Below are 24,650 nucleotides of genomic sequence, written 5' to 3'. Positions count from 1 at the left end.
AGTGGTACTAGGTGTCCAGGTGGGACTGGAGAGTCGTTTGTCAGGTCAAACCTTCTTTCAGGCGGGTCAAGAGAGGAATCACCAAGCAGATTAGAGGCAAGATTTCTTAAGGATAACTTCTCACAGAATATATTTGTGTAAGATGTGTCTTTACTAAAAATGTAGCGACAGTGGTAAATTCTACACTCATGCCTACAATGTAAGTTATTTTTGCACCCTAATAATGATTGCACCTTAAACACTAGCCTCCCATGACACAGCAGGTTTGGTGTCATGCTCAATCTTGTGCACATTGCTGACAAATCTCAAGAGGTTAACCACAAAATTGACACATGAGACACAGAAGTAACTCTATTGGTCTTTTAACATCTTGAGACATCAACGACACCTTTACACACAAAAACACACCACCTCCTACATCCTGTCAGTCAGTCAGTGTGAGAACTCCCAACAGCAACACTGCAGACATATCACATTTATGCATTTAGTATTGAGACTGTGGGTTTTTCAAAATAAATGTTGTGGATACAACTCAACTAAATGATACTATTATTGCCTTCCAAAATATTTTATATTGGATATTTTCACCAAAATATCAAATCTTGCAATGCAATATACACTTATAGTTGCTACAGTATTATTATATAGCATTATTATGGTTTTATGGTTATGTTTAGGTACTGGAAGAATTTCGTTAAAGGACAGGTTCACAATTTTTCAAGTCTGTCTTAAAAAATCAGGTGCCACATTTCTCTTGTTCATACGGACCATTAGAAGATCCCTAATGCACTTACAATGTAAGTGATGGGGGACAAAATCCACAGTCCTGTCAAGTTTATCTGAAGATAATATGATGCTTCAGCTGTCCAAATGAGTCAAATCGACTGGATATCTTTCAATGTTAGAGTCTCTTTAGTGCCAAAGTCCCTCTTTTTACTACTATACTTCCGCTTTCACTGTTTTCACTGTTCATATGGGCAACTGATTGTTGTTTTAAGACACACTTGAAAATCTGTGAACCTGTCCTTTAATGTTAGATAAAGAAAGAAAGTCTTCAGTAACTAGAAGCACGAGACACAGCATGTTTATTGATATTTAACCGCTTTATTTGTTAAAAAAAAAACATTGCCAGTGAACATAATCGCAACAGCAAACACATACACACAACACAATTCGGAAAACAATTTAGAAGCATACAAATGTCATTTATCAAGTAACTTTCTGGGCTTTCATTGATATAATCTGATAAGTGTTAAACCTGTGAAAGAAAAAAGCAAGAACACGAGTACACAAACATAACTGTGATGTGCCGGCTTTGGCAGCCATTATAACCAAATTAAGTGGCAGTAAGGAGGTGGGAAGCCAGTGAGGGATCTAGTCCTGGTTGAATCTAGTCTAAGTGGTTTGTTTGGGCATCCCTGGTTTATCTTTATTACTCAGGTGCCGTCGAGCAAGGCACATAATCCCCAAACTGCAACGGTTTGTACAGTTTTATCACATTTTATTTGGTACAGCCTCCAAATGTGGGATGTTGGAAATTATGGGATGTAATTTTTTACTGAAATAAGACATGTTTCTACTGACACAGAGCAAAAATAACTGTGTGCAAAACATTAATTACAATATATTGGCAACTTCTTACACTTATTTTTTGGCATTTTAAAATACAGTAAACTCACAAATACAGTAATGTGTACAGTAATATTATGTATTTTTGTTTTTTGGTCTTCAAGAAGATTAATTAAAAATACATTGACAGTAATGTAACACATTCATTCTGAAAGGAAGCTAATTTAATTTCACAAGGTTACAAAAAAGTCACAAATAATGAAAAGAAAGAATCAATCATACAGATATAAGCAAATAACTAAAAAAAAAAACAGATCTCCAGAAACTACCTGATGTGTGAGGAGGTAGAACATCTTAAATGTGCAGTATGTTGTTCACTGCAGGCAGGATTAAAACCACTGAATAAGAACATGTAATGTTAAAATCACTTTCCTCTCTGAAACAAATCCAGTGTGAACGGGACAATGACAAAAACACATTTCTGGCCTCATGCAAGAACTACGCACATGAACAGACTCTTCCTCTTAAAATGCATGTACGCGTAATGAAAAAACATTTCTGGCATTCATCAATTTTCTCGTTCCTAGAATTTTCTCTTAGGTACGAACAAAATTTAACGAGTGGTCCAGACCTGTTGTATGTGTCCTGAACAGAAACTCTCTCCCTTTCTTCACAAGGGGAAAACTCTTGTTTGACTTACAATAAACAAAAATTAAACATATAACTAAAACAAACTTAATGCAAAATTAATATTATGTAAATCCATATTATCATCATCACAGCTGCTGAAAGCTTTTTTAGATTTTATGTTTTTTATTGGCCTATTTTGGCACCGCAATTTTTATATTTCAGTAGTTGTTGGAAACTTCTCTCTGCAGGTCTCTGTCCAGTATCATCTTGTGTTGCAACTGACAGTGTAACATCACTTACTGTAGACTATAATATTCTCTCCTCTAATATCTCTGTGACTGTCACATGACCACTTCTCATCGCAGGCCCCTTTGCTTTAGAAAGATGTTTTATTAGCATCTAACTTCATGTCAAACAATCCTTCTTTATTTCACAGTGCAGAGCTGCTCTGAAGACAAGTTGTTGGCAGCTGGATTCATATTTTCAAATTGTTTCGGGTTTCTGCCTAAATTTGTTATGTGTTTGTCTGCTGATTTCTGAAAGTGGGACGTGAAGCTGTGCTGTGTTTTTACTCTTTGGGGACTTTTTTGTGAATGAAAATTGTCCACAGACTGAGCAGAACATGGAGCCTTATATGGCAATTTTAGGGGTGTGGATTATGCTAACACATCTCACAAACGTCCGCCTCCTCATGAACAGGTGACATTCATCAGGCTGAAACGAGCAATTCACAACAAGTTCAGGCAGTTGAGAGAGTTTGTTGAATTTGACTTGGAACGCTTGTACAAGCAAACTTCAGAAAAAGAGTTTTAGGATAAAAATACGAAAATGTTTTTGCATGAGGCCCATTGAGAACTACAGTACGTCATTTCCCACAGTCAGTATAAATGATAAATGGCAAGATAACATCAGTAAAATTATTAAAGCTCTGTTGAAGGTTTCCTTGGTTTTGCCTCCTCCTCATTTCGTGGAACATGGAAGTCCACGTAAGGACACCACTTGGTGTTGAGGCACACCAGCTTCTTCAAAGTGGAAGTTTTGACGATATTGAAGCCCGTCTCTCCCCCAAAGGTGCTGGGCTTCCAGTACTCCGGGGAGCAGATAGGGTTTCCCATCAGGCCTTTCAGGGAGAAGGGAGCACCCATCTCTACCATACTCTCACCAAATATACTGCTAGGACGGGTCCTCTCCAGTAAGACGCCGGGGTAGAACTCCAAAGCATCTATGTCACCATAAAGTTCCTCTAAACCTCTGGCCATTTCTACGTTATCTGTTCAAAAAAGAGAAAAAACTGTTTGTTGATTTATGATTACTGTAGTTAAACATGCTTCAGAAATACGCTGTTGTTTTATGAAGCTAAAGACAAGGTCTATGCCTATGTTAGCATAAAGACTGGACACAAGGGGAAACAACAACAACATCTTATTTAATTAGGCTGCACAAAATACAGCAATATAAAAATACTCCATTACAAGTAAAAGTACTGCATGAAAAATCCTACTCAGTAAAAGTACATAAGTATTAGCAGCAAAATGTAGTTAAAGTATTGCAGTAAAAGTAGTGGTTTTGTCCCTCTGACTGGTATATTATTATATATGACATCATTAGATTAGTAATACTGAATCATCAGTGTTAGAGCAGCATGTTACTGTTGTAGCTGCTGGAGGTGGAGCTAGTTTCAACTACTTAATATACAGTTAGATAGTTTAGTCCAGTGGTTCCCAACCTAGGGGTTGGGCCCCTCCAAAGGGTCACCAGATAAATCTGAGGGGTCGTGAGATGATTAATGGGAGAGGAAAGAAGAAAAAACAAAGTTGTGATACACAAATCTGTTTTCAGTTTTTGGACTTTTTCTCTGATCTTTGATTTTTCAGTGAAATATTGGATCATTTGAACATTTATTTAAATGAAACCATGTGAGAAGTTTAGAGGGAAAAATCACTATTTGGTGGAGCTGTTAACAACTCATAGACATCTGAAATGTGACCCCAACTACACACTGCTTTTTGTAAGACTTCAAAAGCCAAAAAGGTTGGAAATCACTGGTTTCATCTTTAACAATGTGTTGTATTTTAAAAGCTTGTTATATTATCCATTGTGTCAAATCTTCATCTGAAGAGTAACTAAAGCTGTCAAATAAATGTAGTGGAGTAGAAAGTACAATATTTCCCTCTGAAATGTAGTGGACTGGAAGTATAAAGTAGCATAAATGGAAATACTCCAGTAAAGTACAAGTACCTCAGAATTGTACTTAAGTACAGTACTTGAGTAAATGTACTGTCCACCACTGGCTACAGGACTATAACATGCTCCAGTCAATAGGGCACCAGCGTGTCTCATAGCCTTCAGACGTCCACAAATATGTCCAAACAATCCTCTCTAATATCCACAATAGCTGCAATATCTTTATAGTTTATATTTCATTACACAAAAAGTGAGGAGAATTTAAATATCAGTTCAAATAGCAAATATCCTATAACCGGATACTGTACCTTTGTAGGACTTCACTAGGGGAGCAAGTTAAAATATCATTCCTGCTTACCAGTGAATTCATAAAAGGAGCTGTATGGTTTCAGGTTAAACCTCTTTCTGTATTCATTGAAGGGCTGCATACGCACTGCTCTGGACTCTCTGATGACCAATTCTGCCACTTTGAGCACTACTTCATGAGAGTTGTGACCTCCACCTATCTGAAACACAAAGAAAAAAGTTACTACAACTTCATTCTGATGCACTGACCACTAATACCATCAAGATGAAAAGCACTTTCCTTTGTTGCTTGACAGGCAACAAACTCAGCGATTAGCCCATCGCTACTCTTGCAACACTGCACGTATATGACACCGCTGAAAGACAGTATCTAAGAATATAACCTCTTTTAGGAAGTGATTGTAAGAAGAAGTTTCCTTTAATGTGATATATTAAGAAACACTGTGGTTTAGTGGTTGTAAAACATGTTGCGTTTCACCATCACTGGAGTCTGAAAAAGGTCGTCCCAAAGTAGTTTAATGTTTCATATACTAGTGAGCAGAAAGGCAGGCAGGATGTGATAAATAGCAGAGACAAGAAGTCGTCTAAAAGTGTGTCCTACTATTATATTCTCTGTCTGCCAATTCAGGATATATTAGGCTACTCAGAAATACCATCATGTGGCATGTTGAGTTGTACTACTACTTGTTTAAGGATACTTCTTATGAAAAATATTACATCAATTAGACTGTATGTGCCATAGACAACGCTATCACTAAACACATTTCGGGCACAAAGGTAAGTGATAACAATAAGCTCAACTTTCTCTGAGGCATTTCCTGTCACTTTTCTGTTTCTCTACTGTGATAAATGTTTGCATAATGAGTCAGCAAGTTTACATTTTCATTATCTGTATCTGGCACAGATATGATTCATCTAACTTGAAGGATAGGTTCATAATGTTTCAAGTAAAACAAAACAATAAAATATTGGCATTGCACATTTCTGCAAACCACGGATACATTGAATCTCTATGTTTCAGCACTTTTAATAACTAGAATATCAACATTTCTATAATATGTATCATAGCAAAAGTGAAACGGTTCAGAAGACATCTACATGAACTGATTACCATGTAAGGAAGAGGAAGGTTGAGAGGTTGGAGAGAGAGTTAGTTACAAAAGCATAAAATCAGCAGAAACTGCTACTTACTTCCCGTTTCATCCGACAAAACCGGGTATTTTTAGTGAGATGTCGAGACATTTGCAGCTGTTTTTCTGGTAACAAACCTGATATTTTAACCCAAATCATGACCTTTTCCTAACCCTAACCAAGTGGTTTTTGTGCCTAAACCTAACTAGACCTTGACCACAGTGTTGTCACACCTTCATGCCGTGTTAAATGACACCTGAAAGGCTTAAAATGCGGTCAACACTGAAATGTAGAGACTCAGTTTAATACCACTTAATGTGTTTTGAATGTAAGTGATGGGCACAAAACTCATAGTCCTGGTTTTGTGCAAAAATATATTTAAAAAGTTGTCCAAATTAGTCAAATCAAACAGATATTTTCCAATGTTATAACCTTTTTGGTGCAAATTTCCCTCTTTGTTACTATCCTTTCACTGCCACTCAACAGGAAAACACAAAAGAGGGAATTTTGTACTTTGGACTTTGGAAGATATCCACTTAACTTGACTAATTTGGATGGCTGAAGACTCATATAAGCTTTAGATAAATGTATGAATATAATTTTGCACAAAACTGTACATTTTTTTGCCCCATCCCTTACATTGAAAACGGATTAGGAAGGGATCTTCTAATGTTCAGTATTAACAGGAGGAATGATTAAGTAGTAAATAGATACGAATAGATAGGAAGTAAGCAAAACCTTTCAGTGTTCATATCAGCACCTGACTGTGTTTCAATAGACTTGAAAAACTGTGAACTTGTCCTTTAAGGGTCAAAGATCCCCTCCAGACATGTTTTAAAAAATATATTAAAATGCTAAAGTGTCTGATGTGGTTTTTCCAATAACAAATATTTGCACCGGAGGTTTCAAGTTTCCACGTCACACTTGTGTAAGTTGCCTATTGGACCACGATTTGCTTCCAAACTAGTTTTGAGGTCACAAATCATGCTTGTAGGTATCCAAGCTCAGACTTAAGGTGAGCACAGATAAACTTTCCACCTTCAGCTGCAAACAGCCTTCTAGTGTCAAACTCTGCACGTATATCATTCTTCACAGTGAAGCGCAAACATTCAACTGAAGATACAAGAAGAAAAACACATTTTTGAGTGGAAGGCGTTATCGCAATCCTCCAGATGTGACCGAGTAATAATAATCTTCCCGTCCAAAAAAAGCAAATAAACTGATAAGACTTTAGCTGCACTTGTACCACTAACACTAGATTCTTGTATACGCTGAGCGAATGTTACTTCACTACCTGTCCTGCAGGCTGTCGCGAGAAAGCATCCACAAGTTTCTCTATCCCGTAATGCATGAGAAGCGAGGTGTTGTAGTGAAACTGAGAGTGCGGGATGTCATCTCCGTCGATTAGGAAGCTGTCAGGCATCAGCGGGTGCCAGTGATAGAGATGGCAGAACTCCAGGGCGATGCGGTTGCTGTACTGGAAGCGTGCGTTGAAGAGTAGAGTGGGATCGAACTTCAGCTTCAGCCTGTAACCGCTCAACTGCTGCACGTACTCTTCTATTATAATGTTGATGATCTCACCTGGAGGGTGAAAAAGTCTCATCACTCCATGTCACACACTGAGACAAGCTTTATTGAAATGAAAAATATTTAAAGAAGCTTGAAGAAAGCAGGTTTAAAAATGGTTAGTTAACACCTGGGGTGGACAAAATAATGAGAATACACAATGTTGTGATGTCAAATACAAAACCACAGAATGTCCCCTATAAATATTAAACATTAAGTTACTATTTCATTTGCAACATATTTGTGATATATTCTCCAGTCCCTGTGTGTCATGGCAGCTTTGGGTTTCAGTGTTTTCTGCAGCTGATCTTTTGTTGCAGAAGAATTAAAGTAATACCAACTTTGCAAAGTACATTCACAATTTTCATTTTAAAATATATTTAATGTGGGTTTTCTGACAAAATCTGCTGCTATCAGAAATATGAACACAGCAACCTGAACGATTAACTTGACAGGCAACAATGTCATGAATGTCATTCAAGTTTGTGACAGGGCCAATTATATCTCAGTGATACTGACAACTTATATATACATACTTTGACTGCTCCCAGTAGCTTTAAAGGAACAACAATCATTGTGACTGTAAAGTCCAGGAAGCTCAGTAAAGGTGTAGAGATATGTATCTATTTACAAAAGTAATTTGGAGTTATTTAGAGATATTATTTTAAGTACTCACATGTACAAACCATTGTGAGTATAGTAACCTGAGAAGTGCACTTTGTCAAGCTCAGGAGGAAACAAACTGTCGATTACCACATGGACAAAGAGGAAGTCTTCTGGTGAAGATTTCTGTGGTATGATTTGATAAACTCATATAATATGAGAAACTTAACCGAGAAAACCTGTACTTGGCAGCATGGTGGTGGTCTATTCATGCTCTGAGTCTGTTCTGCTGTCTTCTGGACAGAATAATGAATGAGGAAGAGATAATTACAACCTAAAACCATCAGCCACAATTGAATGTTGGAGGAAACTGGACTTTCCAATAGGTCGAAGACCATAATTACATGTCAAAACTGGTTTTAGAACAGTTAAATCAACTTTATGTGATGGCCTTCTCAAAGCCCTGACACAGATTTTGGTGTTTACATTTGGACTGAACTGAAAGGAAAATGTCTGTTACAAAAGCAAAAAGACATCTCTGCAATTAAAAACGTATTCTGTGGATTAATACACCAAATAAAAACAGTACTGCATGATTTCTGATCATTCTGTCACAGGGAAAGAAGGTTTTCCCACCTATGATGATGAGCCTGGCAGTCTGGAAGAGCTGCTCGTCGTCCCAGGTGGGATGTTCTGCCTTCAGGATGTCACAGACTCTGTTATGCTCCCTCAGCCATATGGTGGCGTACATAGTGAGGCCCGGCAGCATGCCATAAACCTCCTGACCAATGGCCAGACGCTGATCTTGAGGGACGTTTTTAGGATACAACATGTGCACAGGGGCTTCAGATACTAGAGGGGGATACATCTCACCGTTCACTAACTGTGGACAAACAAAAAAAAAAAGTCATCCACATGTGAGGAGAATGGTTAAAAGATAAATGATCATTCTTTTTATGTAATTCTTTCAAGCTATTTGAACTTCTCATTTTCTTTCACATATTTTAACAACCCACCGCTGAGTAACAATATCCTCATGCAGAGCAGTTTTTAGATAAGGCTGGTTTGAGGAAATTCCGTCTAAAAGATCACAACTTGAAGCATGTCAAAGGCAATACGCTGAGTGTGTGATTGTAAGGGCTTTTTTTTTTAGCTGAATCTTATCTGAAAAATGTACCACTACATTCTCAGAAGTTGACGTGACACAGGAAGTGAAAGTTATTTACAGTTAACACCCTCTAGATGCACAAGACGCAGGCACGTACATGCATGCCTGATACCCTGACTATATCCAGACCTTTAGAAACTATTAATGATATTAATTACTTTTGAATACTAAAATAAGTTGCATTTCAAAGAGTAAATGGACCTAGTTACTTAGGAGAGTGTAAGTGACTTTTGGAAGTGTCACTTTGTCAGCTGAAATGGAAAAGCTTCATTTAAAGGAACAGTTACAGAAACTCACTTATTTGCTTTCTTGTTGAGAGTTAGATGAGGAAATCAAAACCACTCAAACGTCTGTCTGGTAAATACAGTGTTTCTGCAGTTCACCAAGATAAGATTAAGACTTTGTGGGACCCTTTTAATACCACATAGAATGCAATTTAATACCTGCTTCACAATCATACCAGCAAAGTATAAAAGTATACTAGTAGGTAGCATATAACCTAGAACTACCGTATATTATTAAATACATTTGTCAGTACTTCCAAGTACTATATCATAACAATTCCTAATGATATAATTAATTAAATAAATGTGAACGCGTATGAGCAGCATAAAGTGGATACATTTAAATTAAATTAAAAACCAACACTTATGTGCACAGATGTATTATAAGATCTGGATACTGGATTCAAAGATGGCACCCAGTCAATCATGTTATGTTCATATGCATGAATACCTGATACTTCAGCTTTCCATCTTTATGAAGCCGGAGTTGAAACTGTCTCATGAGATCGTCTCCATATATATTGCTCGCATCTACCTGCGTGAGTATCAGATTGATTATGATTATCAACATGTTTATTGTTTAAATGAGGTCTTGGTTGGAGGTGACTGTTGAACGTCAGTATACATGCGTCTCACCCCGTGTCCTAGAGCCTTGGTGAGGCCTTCGTGAGCTCCATGCTTTGTCTTGAAGAATTGATGGGTGAAGTGTTGTGCCATGAAGGCGAACATCAGATTGGTTCCCTGAGGATCCGGCCTGAACTTCTTTCTCTTAAAAAAACGCTCGGCCAGCACTTTGGGATCAGGGAGATCAGGTTTGCCTGCAGAGAGAGAAACGTGTCAGTAACGTGACACGATTAGATTAAGATTTCTCGTGGTGGAAAGTTGTCTGCGTGTAGTCGTGATGCTTAAAGGTCCCACCTTTAGTTCCCATGGGCAAAGGACAGTCTTTAGGTACAGGAGGTAGGAGCCGGGTGTAGTAGGAGAGGTTGTAGTAGGACTCCCAGCTGAGATAGCCATACTTAGTATTGTAGGTCGGAGGGCTTGGAATAAGATCACTTCTGACTTTGGGATGATAAAAGCACAAATGATGAACTAGCTGCATATTTTATCAATGCTGAGTGAATTAACAAGGCCAAAAGTTTGAAAATAAAACCAAGGTTTCTAGGTTTTCTTTGTCAGTGGATATGCTGGTTGAGCATCTTTCACTGCAATGAATGAGTCACCTCATCCATTATTGTATGTATTTTCATTGTGTGTAGTTTTTTGTAGTATTTCTGTACTATAGTTGAGGCAAACCCATTCTCATGACAACATCCTGTGCTTCTCAGAAAATGTCAACATAACCTCATCATACCTCACTCAAAATAGCGTAGAACCCAGAAATATATATATATATATATATATAATTTTTTTAGTCATGGTGACAAATTGACTTGTACGACTAAAATCCTACCTGTATACAGCATACATACTGTGAGAATATTACAACAGAGAGGAACTGAAGGAAATAGTGGGAGTCTGTTTGTCGTCTTGACTTATCTGTTGTGGTCTGTGGTCTTGTGTGATTCTGCTGATCGTGAGACTGGATGTCGATTCAGTGTTATGGAGATAATCTTAACACCTACCTGTCAGCACAAATCTCATAAAGGTATCTTGCAAGAAAGATCTGTTGATAAGGTCCCAGAACCACTGGAAGTGTGTGAGGATGTAGTGAACCACCGCAGGGCTGGGCTTTAGCATGAAGCGGATCCTGGTCCAGAACTCCGCTATGGACAAAATCAACAATTTTTTGAGTAACACCTGAGGATTTTTAAATAATTTATTAACCATTAATAACACCATAAGTTACAACTTGAAACCCTTTATAAAGGGTGTCTAATTATAAAGTATTGCTCATGTTTTAAAGGATATGTCTGGCTATTTTCTTCTTATAGTCAACAAATCTGATGAGTCTCATATATCGTATTCCTCTGTGCTGTAGACCTCCATTGTTGTTCAAAGACTTTTACAAACATGTGAATGAGCCACACTGCTGCACTGGGTGACATGTTCCATGTTCCCGAAGTGTATGATTACTTTAGTTTGTTAAGTAGCAGCTCCAAAGACTAATAACAGTGTCAAGTTTTCACTCTCCAGAAAACCGTGACTATGCACTTAACTTAAATTTACAATGTCTGGATCAGAGTCTGATCAATACAACAAGCATGAAAAAATGGTGATTGATTACTGTAAAAGAGAACGCAAGGTGGCCTCTCTTCCTGACATAGAAATACTTTCTAGAAAAACCGTTGTTACTCTTTGGAGCTGTTTCTAAACCAACTATAGTAATCATGCTCTTAGATTGTGTTTTTAGTAGTTTTTAGAGAACAATAGAGATCTACAGCACAGAGGAATGAGACATATCAGGCTTTACATACACACAAAATACACATACGTAGGATCAATTCATTGTTGTTTTGGTTCTGCACATGTTGACAATAAGAAAAATATTTAAAAAATTGCCAGCCATATACTTTAAATAATATTTTAAAAAAGAGTCTGATATCTGAACCCTGCCTCTGAGTGTTGTGATGCAAACCAAAACGATCTTATCTTCTTTCTGGCGGAAACTTCCTGTCTTATCTCTCTTTAAAAAGTACCTTACATTTATTATCTCACCAGTACCTCTGTAACCTCTGTTTTGAAATCGCACAGACTAAGGATTAAGGGTTAACAAGGAGCATTTGAGAGGTTGACTAGAGGATTACCTGGAAGTCACTTGGGCTGTGACTGTTATACAAACCCACATTTCGACACACAGGTACACAGATTTTTTTGGAACTTACGAACAGTGCAATTTTCCCCGTAGAAGCCAGTGCGAGTGCAGTCACATTCGTAGCGGTCTGTCCCAAACCTCACACACACTCCTGAGTGTTGACAAGGGTAGTAGCAACAGGGATTCACTGCAAACGAAGAAGCACAACAATAACGATACGATAAACTTTATTGTCCCGCTCAGAGAAATTTGTCTTGGACTCTGTAGCTGCACTATGAATGCCTTGACGGCCACAATGACACAAACAATACAACCTCAGCCATACCAACACCAACAACATAACATGACAATATTGCACATAACCCGTAACGTAACACTTACATATTGCCATATTGCACACATGCCATAACATAATACATACATACACCCTATAAAAAATTCATGCTAAAAGATCACCATAGTAAAAGCACTGTAAAATTATTTAAAATTATTGCACAAACTTCGGCCTCAAGCAGCATTGTTAAGAAACGTAATGGAGGTTGGAACAAATGAATTCTTAAAACGGTTGAGTTTGCAGTGAGGGACTCTGTATCGTCTGCCTGACGGTAGGAGGTCATACTCTGAATGAGGGATGTGAGAGGGGTCATTTACTATCCTCAAACTTGCCTAAAAACAGTTTGTTGGTAAATGAACTGCAGATACTGGTGGTTGCTTTTTCCAATTACCTTCATGGCCGTGTGTACCAGATGAGCAAGTTTAGTTTTTAGTTTTGCTGTGAGGTTGCCATACCAGGATGACATCCCATATCTGATTAAACTCTCTAGCACTGCCTGGTAGAATAAAAACATGATGCTTTTGTCCACCCCATATACTCTTAGTCTGAAGTAGAAAATACAATCTCTGCTGTAGACGAGAACACAAGCTTTCAACATGCACAGACCAACAGACCCGGTTCTGCATGTGGATCCAACCAGTTTATTCATACTGTAGCTCAATATCACACAACAAAGAACTTTTAACAGGTGAAAAAAGGAAAAAGATCATCTTGCTTTATACGACTGAAACTCAGGTATACTGTAATCTGATTAAATGGTTGATTGTATCTGAAGTGACTGTGAACAGATGGTGTCATGATTCAAGGTGATACTGAAAGCAAATGTGAGAAACCAAAGACAAACACAGACAACATGCAAGTGATGCACTAATAGACATACAACAAAGCACCTCCCTACAAGGTTAATAGTTCAATTTTAGGGTTAAGATATGGTTAAGGTTAAAGTTAGATTTAGCATGTGTGTGTGAGAGCGTCTGTAAAGACTTTTCTACACGTCCCATGAAATCCTGAAAGCCTTCAAAGCTAAAGACAACCCTAAACATACATTAAATCACATTAACGCTACCCCCAAAACATAGTGGTTACCATATCAGACTGTGGTTGTGTTACTGTGCGAGTGCTCTTAATAAAACCTCCCTGCATATACACAGATTTTTAAAAAGCTTACAGCTCTTTGAGACTGAATATCAGTGGTGAAATGTACATTTACTCTTAATGTACTGTGTTTGAGTACTATTTTAATGTACTTTACAAAATTATTTCCATTTTATGCTACTTTATGCTTCCACTCCACTACATTCAGAGGGACATATTGTACATTTTAGTGCACTACATTTATTTTACAGCTATAGTTACTACTTAGGTTTCAGATCAAGACTCAAGAGAACTTTATTATCAACGCATCCACGTACAAGTACACAGTAGGGATGAGGTTTTGTTACTAATGGGGCTACATTTAACATTTAAGCAGCGCAAACAGATTTTAAAACAGTAAAACAGATTATGTATTTTACATTTTTTATTAATTTAGATCACTTTTTACTTTTTTGGGGTCATTTTCTGTTAATCAATGTCAGAAGCAACATTAATTCCCTTTTTATTCCATGTTGCAAGACGATAAAACATGAAAAATTCCAAGAGATGTGAATACAGGCACTGTATATCTGCAAATATATAATAAATATAACACTGAGTGAGGCCATTTTACATAATGAGTATTTTGAAGGCAAGGCCTACTTGTAAAGGAGCATTTTTGTATTGTGATTTTGCTACTTTTACTGAAGTAAAAGATCTCAGTACTTCTTCCAGGAACTGGTGAGATAAAGTATAATAGTGCCTCTCCCCCCTAAGAACCTCCCTCCCCATATCTTTAACCCTCCCTGCTGTTGTAATATGACTTCCTGTCTTCTGTCACTTATACTTGCAGAAGTTCTGTGAGATAATGAGACACTGCAGCTTTTTCTTCCCCATTAGCTGTGAAACAGCAGATAAGCATGTTCATAAACAACCAATAGATGTAGGTTTCTGAGAAAAGAAAGTGTATAAATGCATGCATGTTGTTATAAACAGAATAATTGATCTCTTCTTGGGAAGCTCAAGAAGTCCCAAATATTTTGATTTAGCTTCTTAATACAGAAAAACACAAATAATTACCAAAAAATTAGCTTATAAATCAACTTGTTGCATACAGTATTTTCTGAATTTAAGCTGCTCTGCACCAGTAAAGTCCAGTCAATTTGGGCTGAAATTAAAATACAAGTCCATTCATTCAGGAATATAACCTATCCCAGCATGCACTGGGCAAAGAGGGATCGGGGGAAACACTCTGGATGTCTCTGACAGTAGATGATATAGGCTATATCATGGAGTTAAAGTTGCACTTAAGTTCAAACAATGTAAACCTCCTTCTGTGCAAAAATGTAGAAGCTTCAGTCGTCCAAATGAGTCAAATCAAGTAGATATCTTTCAACATTACAGTCTTTTTAGTGCCAAAGTCCCTCTTTTTGTTACTATACTTCCACCACAGATCAACAGGGAAACACTGTCTGAGGAACTCAGACTGCTGAAGCTTCATATATGCTTCAGATAAACGTTTAAGGGTGGTTCTTCAATTCAGGGCACTTTTGACTTTTGGAATTTTGAAAAAACAGTGTTCTTTAATCTCTGTTTTTTTCTATTTCAAAAGGCTTATCAATTGGTCTGGAACAAAGATCTTAGCATTGCTTTGATTGTACTTTATGATAATTTTGATATTTTCAAAGTTGTCACAGCAACACGTCATTACCATCACAAAAACAAAACACTGATTTTAATAAAAAATGATTTGACAAGCAAAGATTTCACAATCATTCCAGTAAGTACAAAACATGCTCTTTAAGAATCATGTTCTAAATATTTGTAAGTACATTTAAAATACATTTTAACATGTTCTCACTAACTTTTTAATATATTGCCTTGTCTCAACAATGAAATATTGCGTAATAATCAGAATATTTGAATTGCAATGTATATTTTTTCAGAAAATGCAAATTTAGACTTTTAAACATTAACACAATGATTGAGGTAAAACCCAAGTTAACAAAAAAGTAACATTTTCTATCAAAAAATGTCTTGTGACGGTAATGACAATGTATTCCGGTAATGAAAACATGTTTTGGTAATGACATAAAAATTAACATTTGTGTTTTTTGTTGTTTTTACAACTAACGAAAGATAAAGAAAATACTACTTTTTAAAAAGAACACCTTTTGAACACTTAACCTTCCTTTAAAATGAATCACTTGGTAAACTACCACAGCATTGCTTATGTAATATCTTCTTTGGGCCGGCTGGCTCATTTCTGACATAAAAAAGGATCAAACGAGAGAATTGGCATGCTCAACTCAAATGTCCCATATGATGGGTGCCAATCCAAAAATTATAAAATAGAACATAAAGTTTTCAGCACTCTCAAATAAGTGTGTAGCATTTTAATTCATGCACAGCAACAGTGGGGTGACCCATATTAAACAACAGTCAGGGACCTGCCGGTGATTATCAACCAGCTTATACAAATCATCGGAACAATGTCCTAAAAAGACAAATACTAGTAAGAAATACAGTATAGTAAGAAAAATAGTATTTAAGTCAGTAAAAAACATATATCACATTCTGTGACTGCAACAACCACATAAGTAACCAATTGATTTTACACACTAGCGATAAGAAAATGCACTTAACAATATAAAAACTCATCATGTGCAGAACCTCAATATGACTTGGGGTTTTATGATGAGAACTGTCAGAAATATCAGGTGAAGCTTCAAAAATGGGCAATTCATTCTCATGTTCTTCCTGACCTATAGAAGATATGGGAGGTGTGTTTTCAGCTATATAACTTTGTATCTTCTCTCTGTTCTTATCACTGGCCCTTTTGTTTCTTTGGTTAACTTTCCACTCTTTGCAGAAAATTTTGGCTAAGTTTTAGACTTGCTAAGCTAACTGGTTAGCTAGCATACAATGTACACTGAATATATGTAAATAAAGTGAAATTTCCTATTAATTAATTAAAATACTCAAATGGTAACTTGTTTGGTAATGACGCCTACTAAACACTCTCAGATCAGGATGTATAAAACATCAAATTACTTACATATATGGGCATAAAAAAATCAGACTTCTGCCTCATGTCTGGGAATCTTCCTCTAGAGCATCTAATTTGCATGCAACAATGTAAGTAACTGTTTGAAAAACTTTATTGCTCTCTAAAATGTTGAGTGTGATGGTAATGACAGGCATATGAGGGACAGCGATATTTAACTATAAATAAATTGCAATTTGAACAAATATAAACTATATGAATTTGAAAAATGTCTTTTTAAGTCGTTATGAGGAAATGCAAAGTAAAGTTTTTAATGAATTTAGCACTTTTTATTGCTTTATTATAGAGGGGATGTCAAAAAGTCTGGGTTGGAGACAAGCCCAAAGCAGTGAAATTCTTACACATTTGAATTTTCAACACATTGAAAAAGTATTAAAATGTCATCATTGAGATACAGTTATTTTTTTCATAGCTACTACAACCTAACCTTAACAAAGACAATAGCTAATTGTTTTTTCTAAAAAAAATTTTAGAAATTTTTTGGTCACCATCACTTACATCACTTGAAAGCACATTTGAGGAGGATCTTTTAACAGCCAGGAAGTACAGGAAGAGTTTTTACAGTGACCTCACACCATCTCTATACATTTGTTTGATTTAAAAAAAAAAAAAAAAGATATCGCAAGACATGTCTGTGTCCAATGAAAGTGAAGCTGAAGTGGGTTTGACCTTTTGGCCGGCGGATGGTGTCCTTTCAGGAAGTAAAGTGACATGTGACACTGCCAGCAACTGGTACATGTATGTACATGAGTATGTAAAGAACTATATTTGATTGTTTAGAGACATATTTTGTTTTTAATTCATATACTGTTTTTTTGTTTGTTGCCTCAGGGAAACATTGTGCAGTTAGACCACTCTTGTTAGGGGAATATCCTGCATGCTGGGATGCATTACTATCACCATAGTCAATTACTTTACTATCTACTAAGTGGATCCCAGAATCAGGTCCTGAGGAAACGCGTGTCACGCGCGTCTCACGCAAGGCTGCTACGTCGCTTCATCAAGAGATTCGAGGTTTCACCTATTTTCTCCGTGACGCGCGCGGTTCTCAGCAGAAATAGACAGGGAAAACGAGAAAGATGGGTCTGCCAGTGGCAGAAGCGCCGCAGCAGACACGCTTTCAGTGTGGATGCTGCAAGCGTGAGAGACGCAGCAGTTCAGCGACACACACGCACACGCGCTGCTCACGCATCCAGTGTGGCCCAGGGGTTACTCTAGAGACTCTTAAGAGTCTGGTTCTGTATTTCATAGTTGCCATTGTCCACCAGATGCCCTCTGACCTTTCTGTTTTGTGAAGATTGGACTGTGTGAGAGAGGGCTTGTTTGAGTCGGACTTTATGAGGGACTTCTGGCTTTATGTCATTTTGGTTGCCTTTATTGGTTGCTGTGCTCATTGTGTTTTTCCTCCTGTGTTCATGTACTCCTCCTTAAACCTGCCCTCCGTTCATCCTCACTAGCCCTCTCCTTATCTCAGTGTTCTTCCTCAGTCTGCTGTTACCTTCACACTTGCCCTTATATCAGTCTGGTCAGCCCTGCTCCCAGTCTATCAGCTCCCAGCCTGCCCCTGTGTCTTATCACCGGTTCCTTGTTGTCTGACTAGTTAAGTTCCTATTTAAGGTCTGGTTTTCAGTTGAGTCTTCTAGGATCATTTGTTCAGTTTCCTGCCTGCACTCCTGTTTGCTGTTCCTGTGTTCGTCAATAAAGGTATTCTTCAGTTCCTTGTGCCTGCCAAGTCTCTGCATTTCGGTCCACCTGCTCCGTGAATCATTCATGACAGTTTGCTAACGACCGTTACTAATTTAAGATCGGAGTTGAGCTCACTCAGGTAGATGACGTCAACACATCGTAGTGGACGCTGGAAGAACTGATGTTGCTTAGCAACGGGGAACTGTTCTTTTTTTTAACGGACAAAAGTAAATTAATCTGCTCTCTTTACTTCAAAATTACGTTTAAAATGTTACGAGCAATGTCGGCACTGCAAATATGCGTATCTATCTATCTTTGTTTTCCCATAAATTCATGACAATTTTGTCCCATAATTTTGAATTCTCAATCTAGTTAACTGTCACAATGATCAATTGTGACGAAAAATAAAAGTTGCTTACCAACACTTGAGTCACTGGCACATAATAAGCCCTCCAGCAGCAACAAAAACACCCAGATGGACAAGATGCTGAACCCTACAGACATTAATAACAGTTGGGAATTAGAAGTGTAAATATCATCATTTTCAGTAGGCAGGTGTTTTGTTAAATAATTTTTGAACGTTACCTTTCATGACTTCACGGTTCACGGTTCACTTTATGAGAGCTCGAAATTAAATTGTCAAAAAAAAAAAAAAAAAAAAAAAAGATTCAGTTTTATTCTGTTTCTAAAAAGCAAATTGAGAAACAGCAGTAGGTTACTCTCCATACCAGCCCTCACTCACTGACAAGGTCTAAAAGGTTGTAGCGTATTACTTTAAATATTGAGAATGGGCGGCTACAAAGTCCTCACTACTTCCTCAAATTAACCCTCAAGAAATTTAAAGAAAGCCCTCTGCAAGCGGCTCCAAATTATCTTGATTTTTTTAAACCGACACTGGTGTGGCTTGGCAGGGACAAATCGTTCAAAGGATGATGTTTAAACCCATTTAATGTGTTTTCTCAGAGTAAAAAGATCCGTCTCCAAATGAAAAAACATAATTGTTTTTTATATGTCATTGATATCATTGCAGTGAAAGGAGATAACGCAGTGGTGCTACACGGGACAGTTTCAAAATGCTCTATCCCCACCTGCTGGCAAAGATATACAACAACCAGTCTTCATTAGAGTAAGCCCATTCAATTTATATTTTGACTGATGCATGTACCCACAAAACACTCAATTACCATTGACCACAATTTTGTGTCTTTAAGATAATACTCCAAATAATTATCTTCATTTAATTTTTAGAGTGACATTCAGTTTAAACGAGATGATTACTTGCATTTCCTGACTTGTATGAAAAATTTAATATTTGGTAACTTAACAGTGTAATTCCATGTAGAATAAGTAGCACTGATCTAAACACACACAGAGGTTGGACAGAAACAAATCTGCTACTTTTTCATACATAGGAGTTTTTTTCTCCAGGTGTGTGGGCCTGAGTGCAGTATTGTGCAGGTTTAATAATTAATTAACAGGAACCTTGAATTGACCTTTATATGCTGATATATACTGCAGGTGTAAATTTTAAAAATGGGAAAGGTGCACACTCCAGTGGTGGAAAGTAACTTTTTACTCAAGTGCTGCACTTCAGTACAATTTTTAGGTACTTACTTACTTTACTTGAGTATTTCCATTTTATGCTACTTTATATTTACACTCTCTTACAATCCAGAGGGAAATATTGCACTGCTCTACCTTTATTTGAAAGATGGAATTAATGTTTGGATTAAAATTTTACATTAAATTATATACAATAAGCTTATAAAATACAAAAAATAAAGATTAAACCAGTAGTTCCCAAACTTTGTGTAGTTGTGGCTCCTTTTCATGTTACAGATATTTGTGTTTCATGCGTTTCATATTTGCTCCACCTAATAAATATTTGTTCGAGGCCCAAAAAGGTAAAACTTTCCAATTTTTTGCAAAAAAGCAAAGTTTGGAGAAAAGTCTCAAAATTGAATCCAAGTTTGTGTGTCAGAACTTCGTTTTTTCTTCCTACTTTATATATCAGATAACAGTCGCAGTCACAGCAGAGGAGTACTTGTACTAATCTTGTAGTTTATGAGGACTGTTCCTATTTCCAGAAGCTTGTTCTGTTGGCTTCACTTCTTCCTGTCTCTTCATACTCTGATCCAAGGGCCTGGAAACACCCTGCAGAGGTCAGCAGTCCATCACAAAACTAACACACCCTGACAGAGACACTGACACTAATTGGGAATCTGATTTGCGTCTTTGAAGGGGAAAAAGAGAAAACACGAAAACTCGTTTGCAGCTGAGGAGGCTTCCTTTTAAGAAAAAGTGAACCAAACAATACAGCAGAGTTGCCAGGTGCTGATCCTTGATTCGTTCCCACGGAGACATTATCTGAGCCAAACCTGTGTGAGATTTTTGCCTGTTGAAGTAACTCTCCGGAGTAATTTCCCGCATACTGTAGCAATTTTAGGGCTTAGCCTGTCTGCTGCGTCCTTTTTTTGTTGCAGATAAGTTCAATCTTGATAAAAAAAAAAAAAAAGTCATTTTTTTTTTAACTTTGCAAAACTCAGACTGAGGCGGCTCTCTTTGAAGCTTGAATTCATGTTACTGAATATGTTTTTGGATTCAAATAAGGTCATTATCAAAGTGATTTGTTACCACAACTGCTGTAATTAAAGTTAGCTTGTCAGTCACAGTTCTCTAGTCTCACATCCTAAATGTCTTCTGTGAATTCTTAATATTTATCTAATAAAAATCCATCTGCTTAAAAATGTCAGCAAGTGGTTCATGTGACGAGGTTTGCTTTCCACATCTTGTCATCTTCAACGAGAGTTCAGGGCAGTGTTGTGCCTCACATATCATTTTAACCCAAAACTGAATGAGCTCAGCTTCTTCTTCTCAGAGATTGTATTGTATCGTCTGCCAAGTTTGGTCAGTGTGTGTTAAAAGGTGGGTGTGCAGCCCTGAGGATTGAAGACAAAGAGATGATCCAGCTGCTCCTAAAACTATCTTATAATTTCCCTCTGTTATATATTAACATATATTTTCAATCAATTTAGACCATAAAAGTGTTTAACAGGTTTGAAAATAGATTTTGTTGACAGACAATTTAGCTAAATTTAAAAAAATGTTGTCATTGTTTGGGAGAGTAGAAATGGGGACGTAGATGTGAGGAGATGCCTTTGAGTGCAGTGGGAAATTACAGCTCACGTTAAACATACCCAGCCAAGATCCATAATCCATCTTCTTCTAGGAAAACCCCTAAAAAATGGGATTACTTTTTCTTTTTGGCTTAAGCAATGATACTCTGAGGTAGCTGTGGTGGTAAAACATGTTGATAATAAACTGTAATGCTCCCGTCATATCAGAAGAAGCAAGGGAACAAAGTGATGTCATACTTGCATGCAAGATGGATTTTATTTGTAGATCCAAAATCAGTCACAAATCATTTACACATGTTTTTACAGAAATAAAATCCTGGATTTCCCCCTTGAAATCACTGCATTACTAATTAAAACATAATTTAAATATGTATATATATATATATATATTTTTCCTATTTATTTCCTATTTCATTTTCATTTCTTTTCTTTTTTGTGTGTGTGTATTTATTGCTCTTCGGTCTTATCTGCTTCCTGCCTCACTAGACTGTTTCCCGCACTGCTGTAACTTTGCCCTCTGGGGATCAATAAAGTCTTATCTTATCTTATTTGACAGATTTAATTTACAATAAATCCTCAATGACCTGGATGATCATGAGGCTATGAGGGCATGTTTTCCAACCTCACATAAATCAATAATGCTGCATGCTTTGTCTTTTTTTTAAATTAATTTCTTTGTTCAATCCAAAGTTGTGATCAGATTTTCATAAATCAATATTAAGTTTTGTACTTGCTATAGATTTTCTTCATGTCATTTGCCACTGCAACACAACAGCATCAGGTTTGTAGCCTGTGTAAAACTTTGAGAGAGGAGTAAGTAATGAGGAGCACTTGAATGCAGCACACTATTTTTACACCTCCCAGTGCTTAAATTAGATGCTTTCTGGGAACTGTAGGCATAGTTCGAGTGGAAAGACAACTCTTTTTTTTTTTACAGCTAACGCTCATCCTTCTTCCAAACTGCATCACTTAACTCATATTTTCACTTTGAATAAATTTAGAAACCACAAATATCAGCACGTTGTTGGTTTTCTTTTGTTTTCAGCGGTTTGCATTTTGAGTGTTTAGCCTTTAAGCTTCATAGCTGAAAACTTAGAGCATCCGTACATCAACCTTTAGTGGACGTTCAGTTTACCGATCAACTTCAAACAGCAACCTGTATTTGAATTACACTCTGTTTCCTAGACATGTTGGCCATGATTGATTTGAAAAAGAATGAGACGCATCAGGAACTAATTATCAAATCATCATTTCCCGCCTTACAAGTGCCTGTAAAGGACTCCTATCTGCGCCGGGCTTGTAGACGTGCTGCTGGTTGCCATGGTGCTGCTGGCACAGGCTGCAGGCCAAGCCCTGTTGCTTCCTATAGCATTCCTGGTAATTGAGATCAGATGCTCCTCTGAGTGGAACCTGGACTGGGAGTAACCTGGAAGCATTTATTTTATGGAGAAGATGTTTAGTTAAGCCATGCTCCCGCTCTAAATGAGCCTCGGTGCAGCTCCGGTGATGAATACGATTGGTGAAAGCACTGAAGGCTGGTTCCTGACTTCTTCCTTCCCCTGGATCAGGTTACAGATTAGCAGACTTCCTGTCCAGTTGTGGAACGGGCCAATCCAACTGACGGAGCGGCGATGGGGGTACAGGCGAGGGCATCGTGTGTTATCTCAGATGGGGTTTTTGACAGAGCCCCACAGCAGTGGATCCTTACACAGCCCTTCAGGTATCATTTGTTAAACCAGCTGATTGTAGAGGAGAACAGGCCTCATCTGGAGCCAGCTGGTGGTCCTCACAGGCAGCGATAGGCCGACTTAAAGCTGCAAAGATCAATATTTTTTACATAAACAATGGATCAAATGGCTTTTTATAATGTGGGGAGAATGATCACCCAAGTCTGCAGTTCATCTCAGCTCTTTATAACTGTTTAGTCTGTTTAATCTCATTGTTTTGGTTCTCTACCCAAGAACTTTACTCTCATCAATTGGTTTCCAGCCACAGCAGGCAACAAAAAGCTTCTAAAAACCCTCTGAAAACCACCTGCCCAACACCAAACTGCAGACAGACAAAGTTTGTGACGAGCTGGTGAACATGGGGGAACATTTAGCAGCTAAAGACTCATTTTTCTCAGGAATTGGTGGAGAACAGAAGAGTAAATACTGGTCTTGCATTTGTCAGGTCTAGGGACGCTATGCTAAGTTTGCCCTGTGTCTTATTAATGTGTAAATTGTTTGCAGACAGCTTTATGAGGTAATATGTTAGCCGTGTTTTTAGCTTGTTCCTGCTGCCCCCAAGTGGCCAAAATAATCAATGAATGCATATTTTGAATAAGTTTCCTCTGGTGGACTCGGGGACATTCATTTCTTTTTAATCAATTGCGACTTTAAAAATGTTGTGAGAATAAATTATGTTGATAGAAAGTTTAGCTAAATTGAATACTTGTTGGTAGTGCGTGTGTTGGAGTGAGGATATGGGCCACAGTGGCCAAAATAATCAATTACATTTATTGATTCAGCTGTAAACACAACATTATCATATTATGGCCCTTATAAAGTTGATATAGTGAACATACTAGCAAACAGTTGACTCTTAACACATCCAGCACATACAGAGCAACATCAGCAATCACTTGGAGTCATGTTTCTGGTAACCTGACAAATGTAAGTCTGATTTTTATTTTCCTTCTAGCTCTGTTTTGGTCTCCACATACTACTGAGGGAAATATCTGGTTCTTTAGTTGCTAAACACTCCACTATCTTCACCAGCTAGTCACTAACTTTGTCCGTCTGCCATTTGGTGCTGGACAGGTAGTGTACAGTGTGGTTTGTCAGAGCTTTTTTGCTGTAAACACTTTGTTGTTGTCAGAAACGAGTTTGATGAGAGTGAGAGACCAAAACAATGACCTAGAAGTTAAAGAGTTCTGACGAGCTGCAAGGAACTCAAGAGTTAAGTGGTAATTCATTGGATTTAAAACAAAACATTAAAGTCGCTGGCCAAAAACCTGGAACAATGAACTGAAAGATGTTACAAAACTCAGTAGAGCTGAGGGGAACTGCAGGGTCAGCTTATAATTCTCTGTGAGTTCATCACTACAAGGCACGTCTCTCACATTAAACATTATCATTTGACCAGTTGTTGATATGAATACATTGATTAGACCAG

At 37.4% G+C, this 24,650-nt stretch overlaps 1 protein-coding gene across 3 annotated transcripts; it reads right to left on the bottom strand.

Moving 5' to 3' along the window:
* Nucleotides 1-1,084: 1,084 nt before the first annotated feature.
* On the bottom strand, nt 1,085-19,414 carry ptgs1 (prostaglandin-endoperoxide synthase 1). 3 transcript variants are annotated; one of them, XR_006398302.1, is made up of 12 exons: nt 18,943-19,414; nt 18,777-18,851; nt 12,267-12,383; nt 11,067-11,207; nt 10,360-10,503; nt 10,078-10,259; nt 9,893-9,976; nt 8,626-8,872; nt 7,115-7,401; nt 4,742-4,889; nt 2,656-3,469; nt 1,085-2,200 (listed from the first exon to the last, which is right to left on the bottom strand). XR_006398302.1 is itself a non-coding variant. In XM_044330030.1 (11 exons), exons 1-11 carry the CDS (start codon nt 18,947-18,949, stop codon nt 3,120-3,122), a joined length of 1,782 nt encoding a protein of 593 aa, XP_044185965.1. In that variant the 5' UTR covers nt 18,950-19,414; the 3' UTR covers nt 2,621-3,119. The 3 variants fall into 3 exon arrangements, 2 of the variants coding, with proteins under 2 accessions (XP_044185965.1, XP_044185976.1); XM_044330030.1 differs by lacking the exon at nt 1,085-2,200 and having other exon boundaries at nt 2,621-3,469; XM_044330041.1 differs by lacking the exons at nt 1,085-2,200; nt 18,777-18,851; nt 18,943-19,414 and adding an exon at nt 16,663-16,786 and having other exon boundaries at nt 2,621-3,469.
* Nucleotides 19,415-24,650: the final 5,236 nt, after the last annotated feature.

This window comes from Thunnus albacares, chromosome 2 (genome assembly GCF_914725855.1).
Source record: "Thunnus albacares chromosome 2, fThuAlb1.1, whole genome shotgun sequence".
In the NCBI taxonomy this organism is placed as follows: Eukaryota; Metazoa; Chordata; class Actinopteri; order Scombriformes; family Scombridae; genus Thunnus; species Thunnus albacares.
This window is presented reverse-complemented; position numbering and strand designations above follow the sequence as displayed.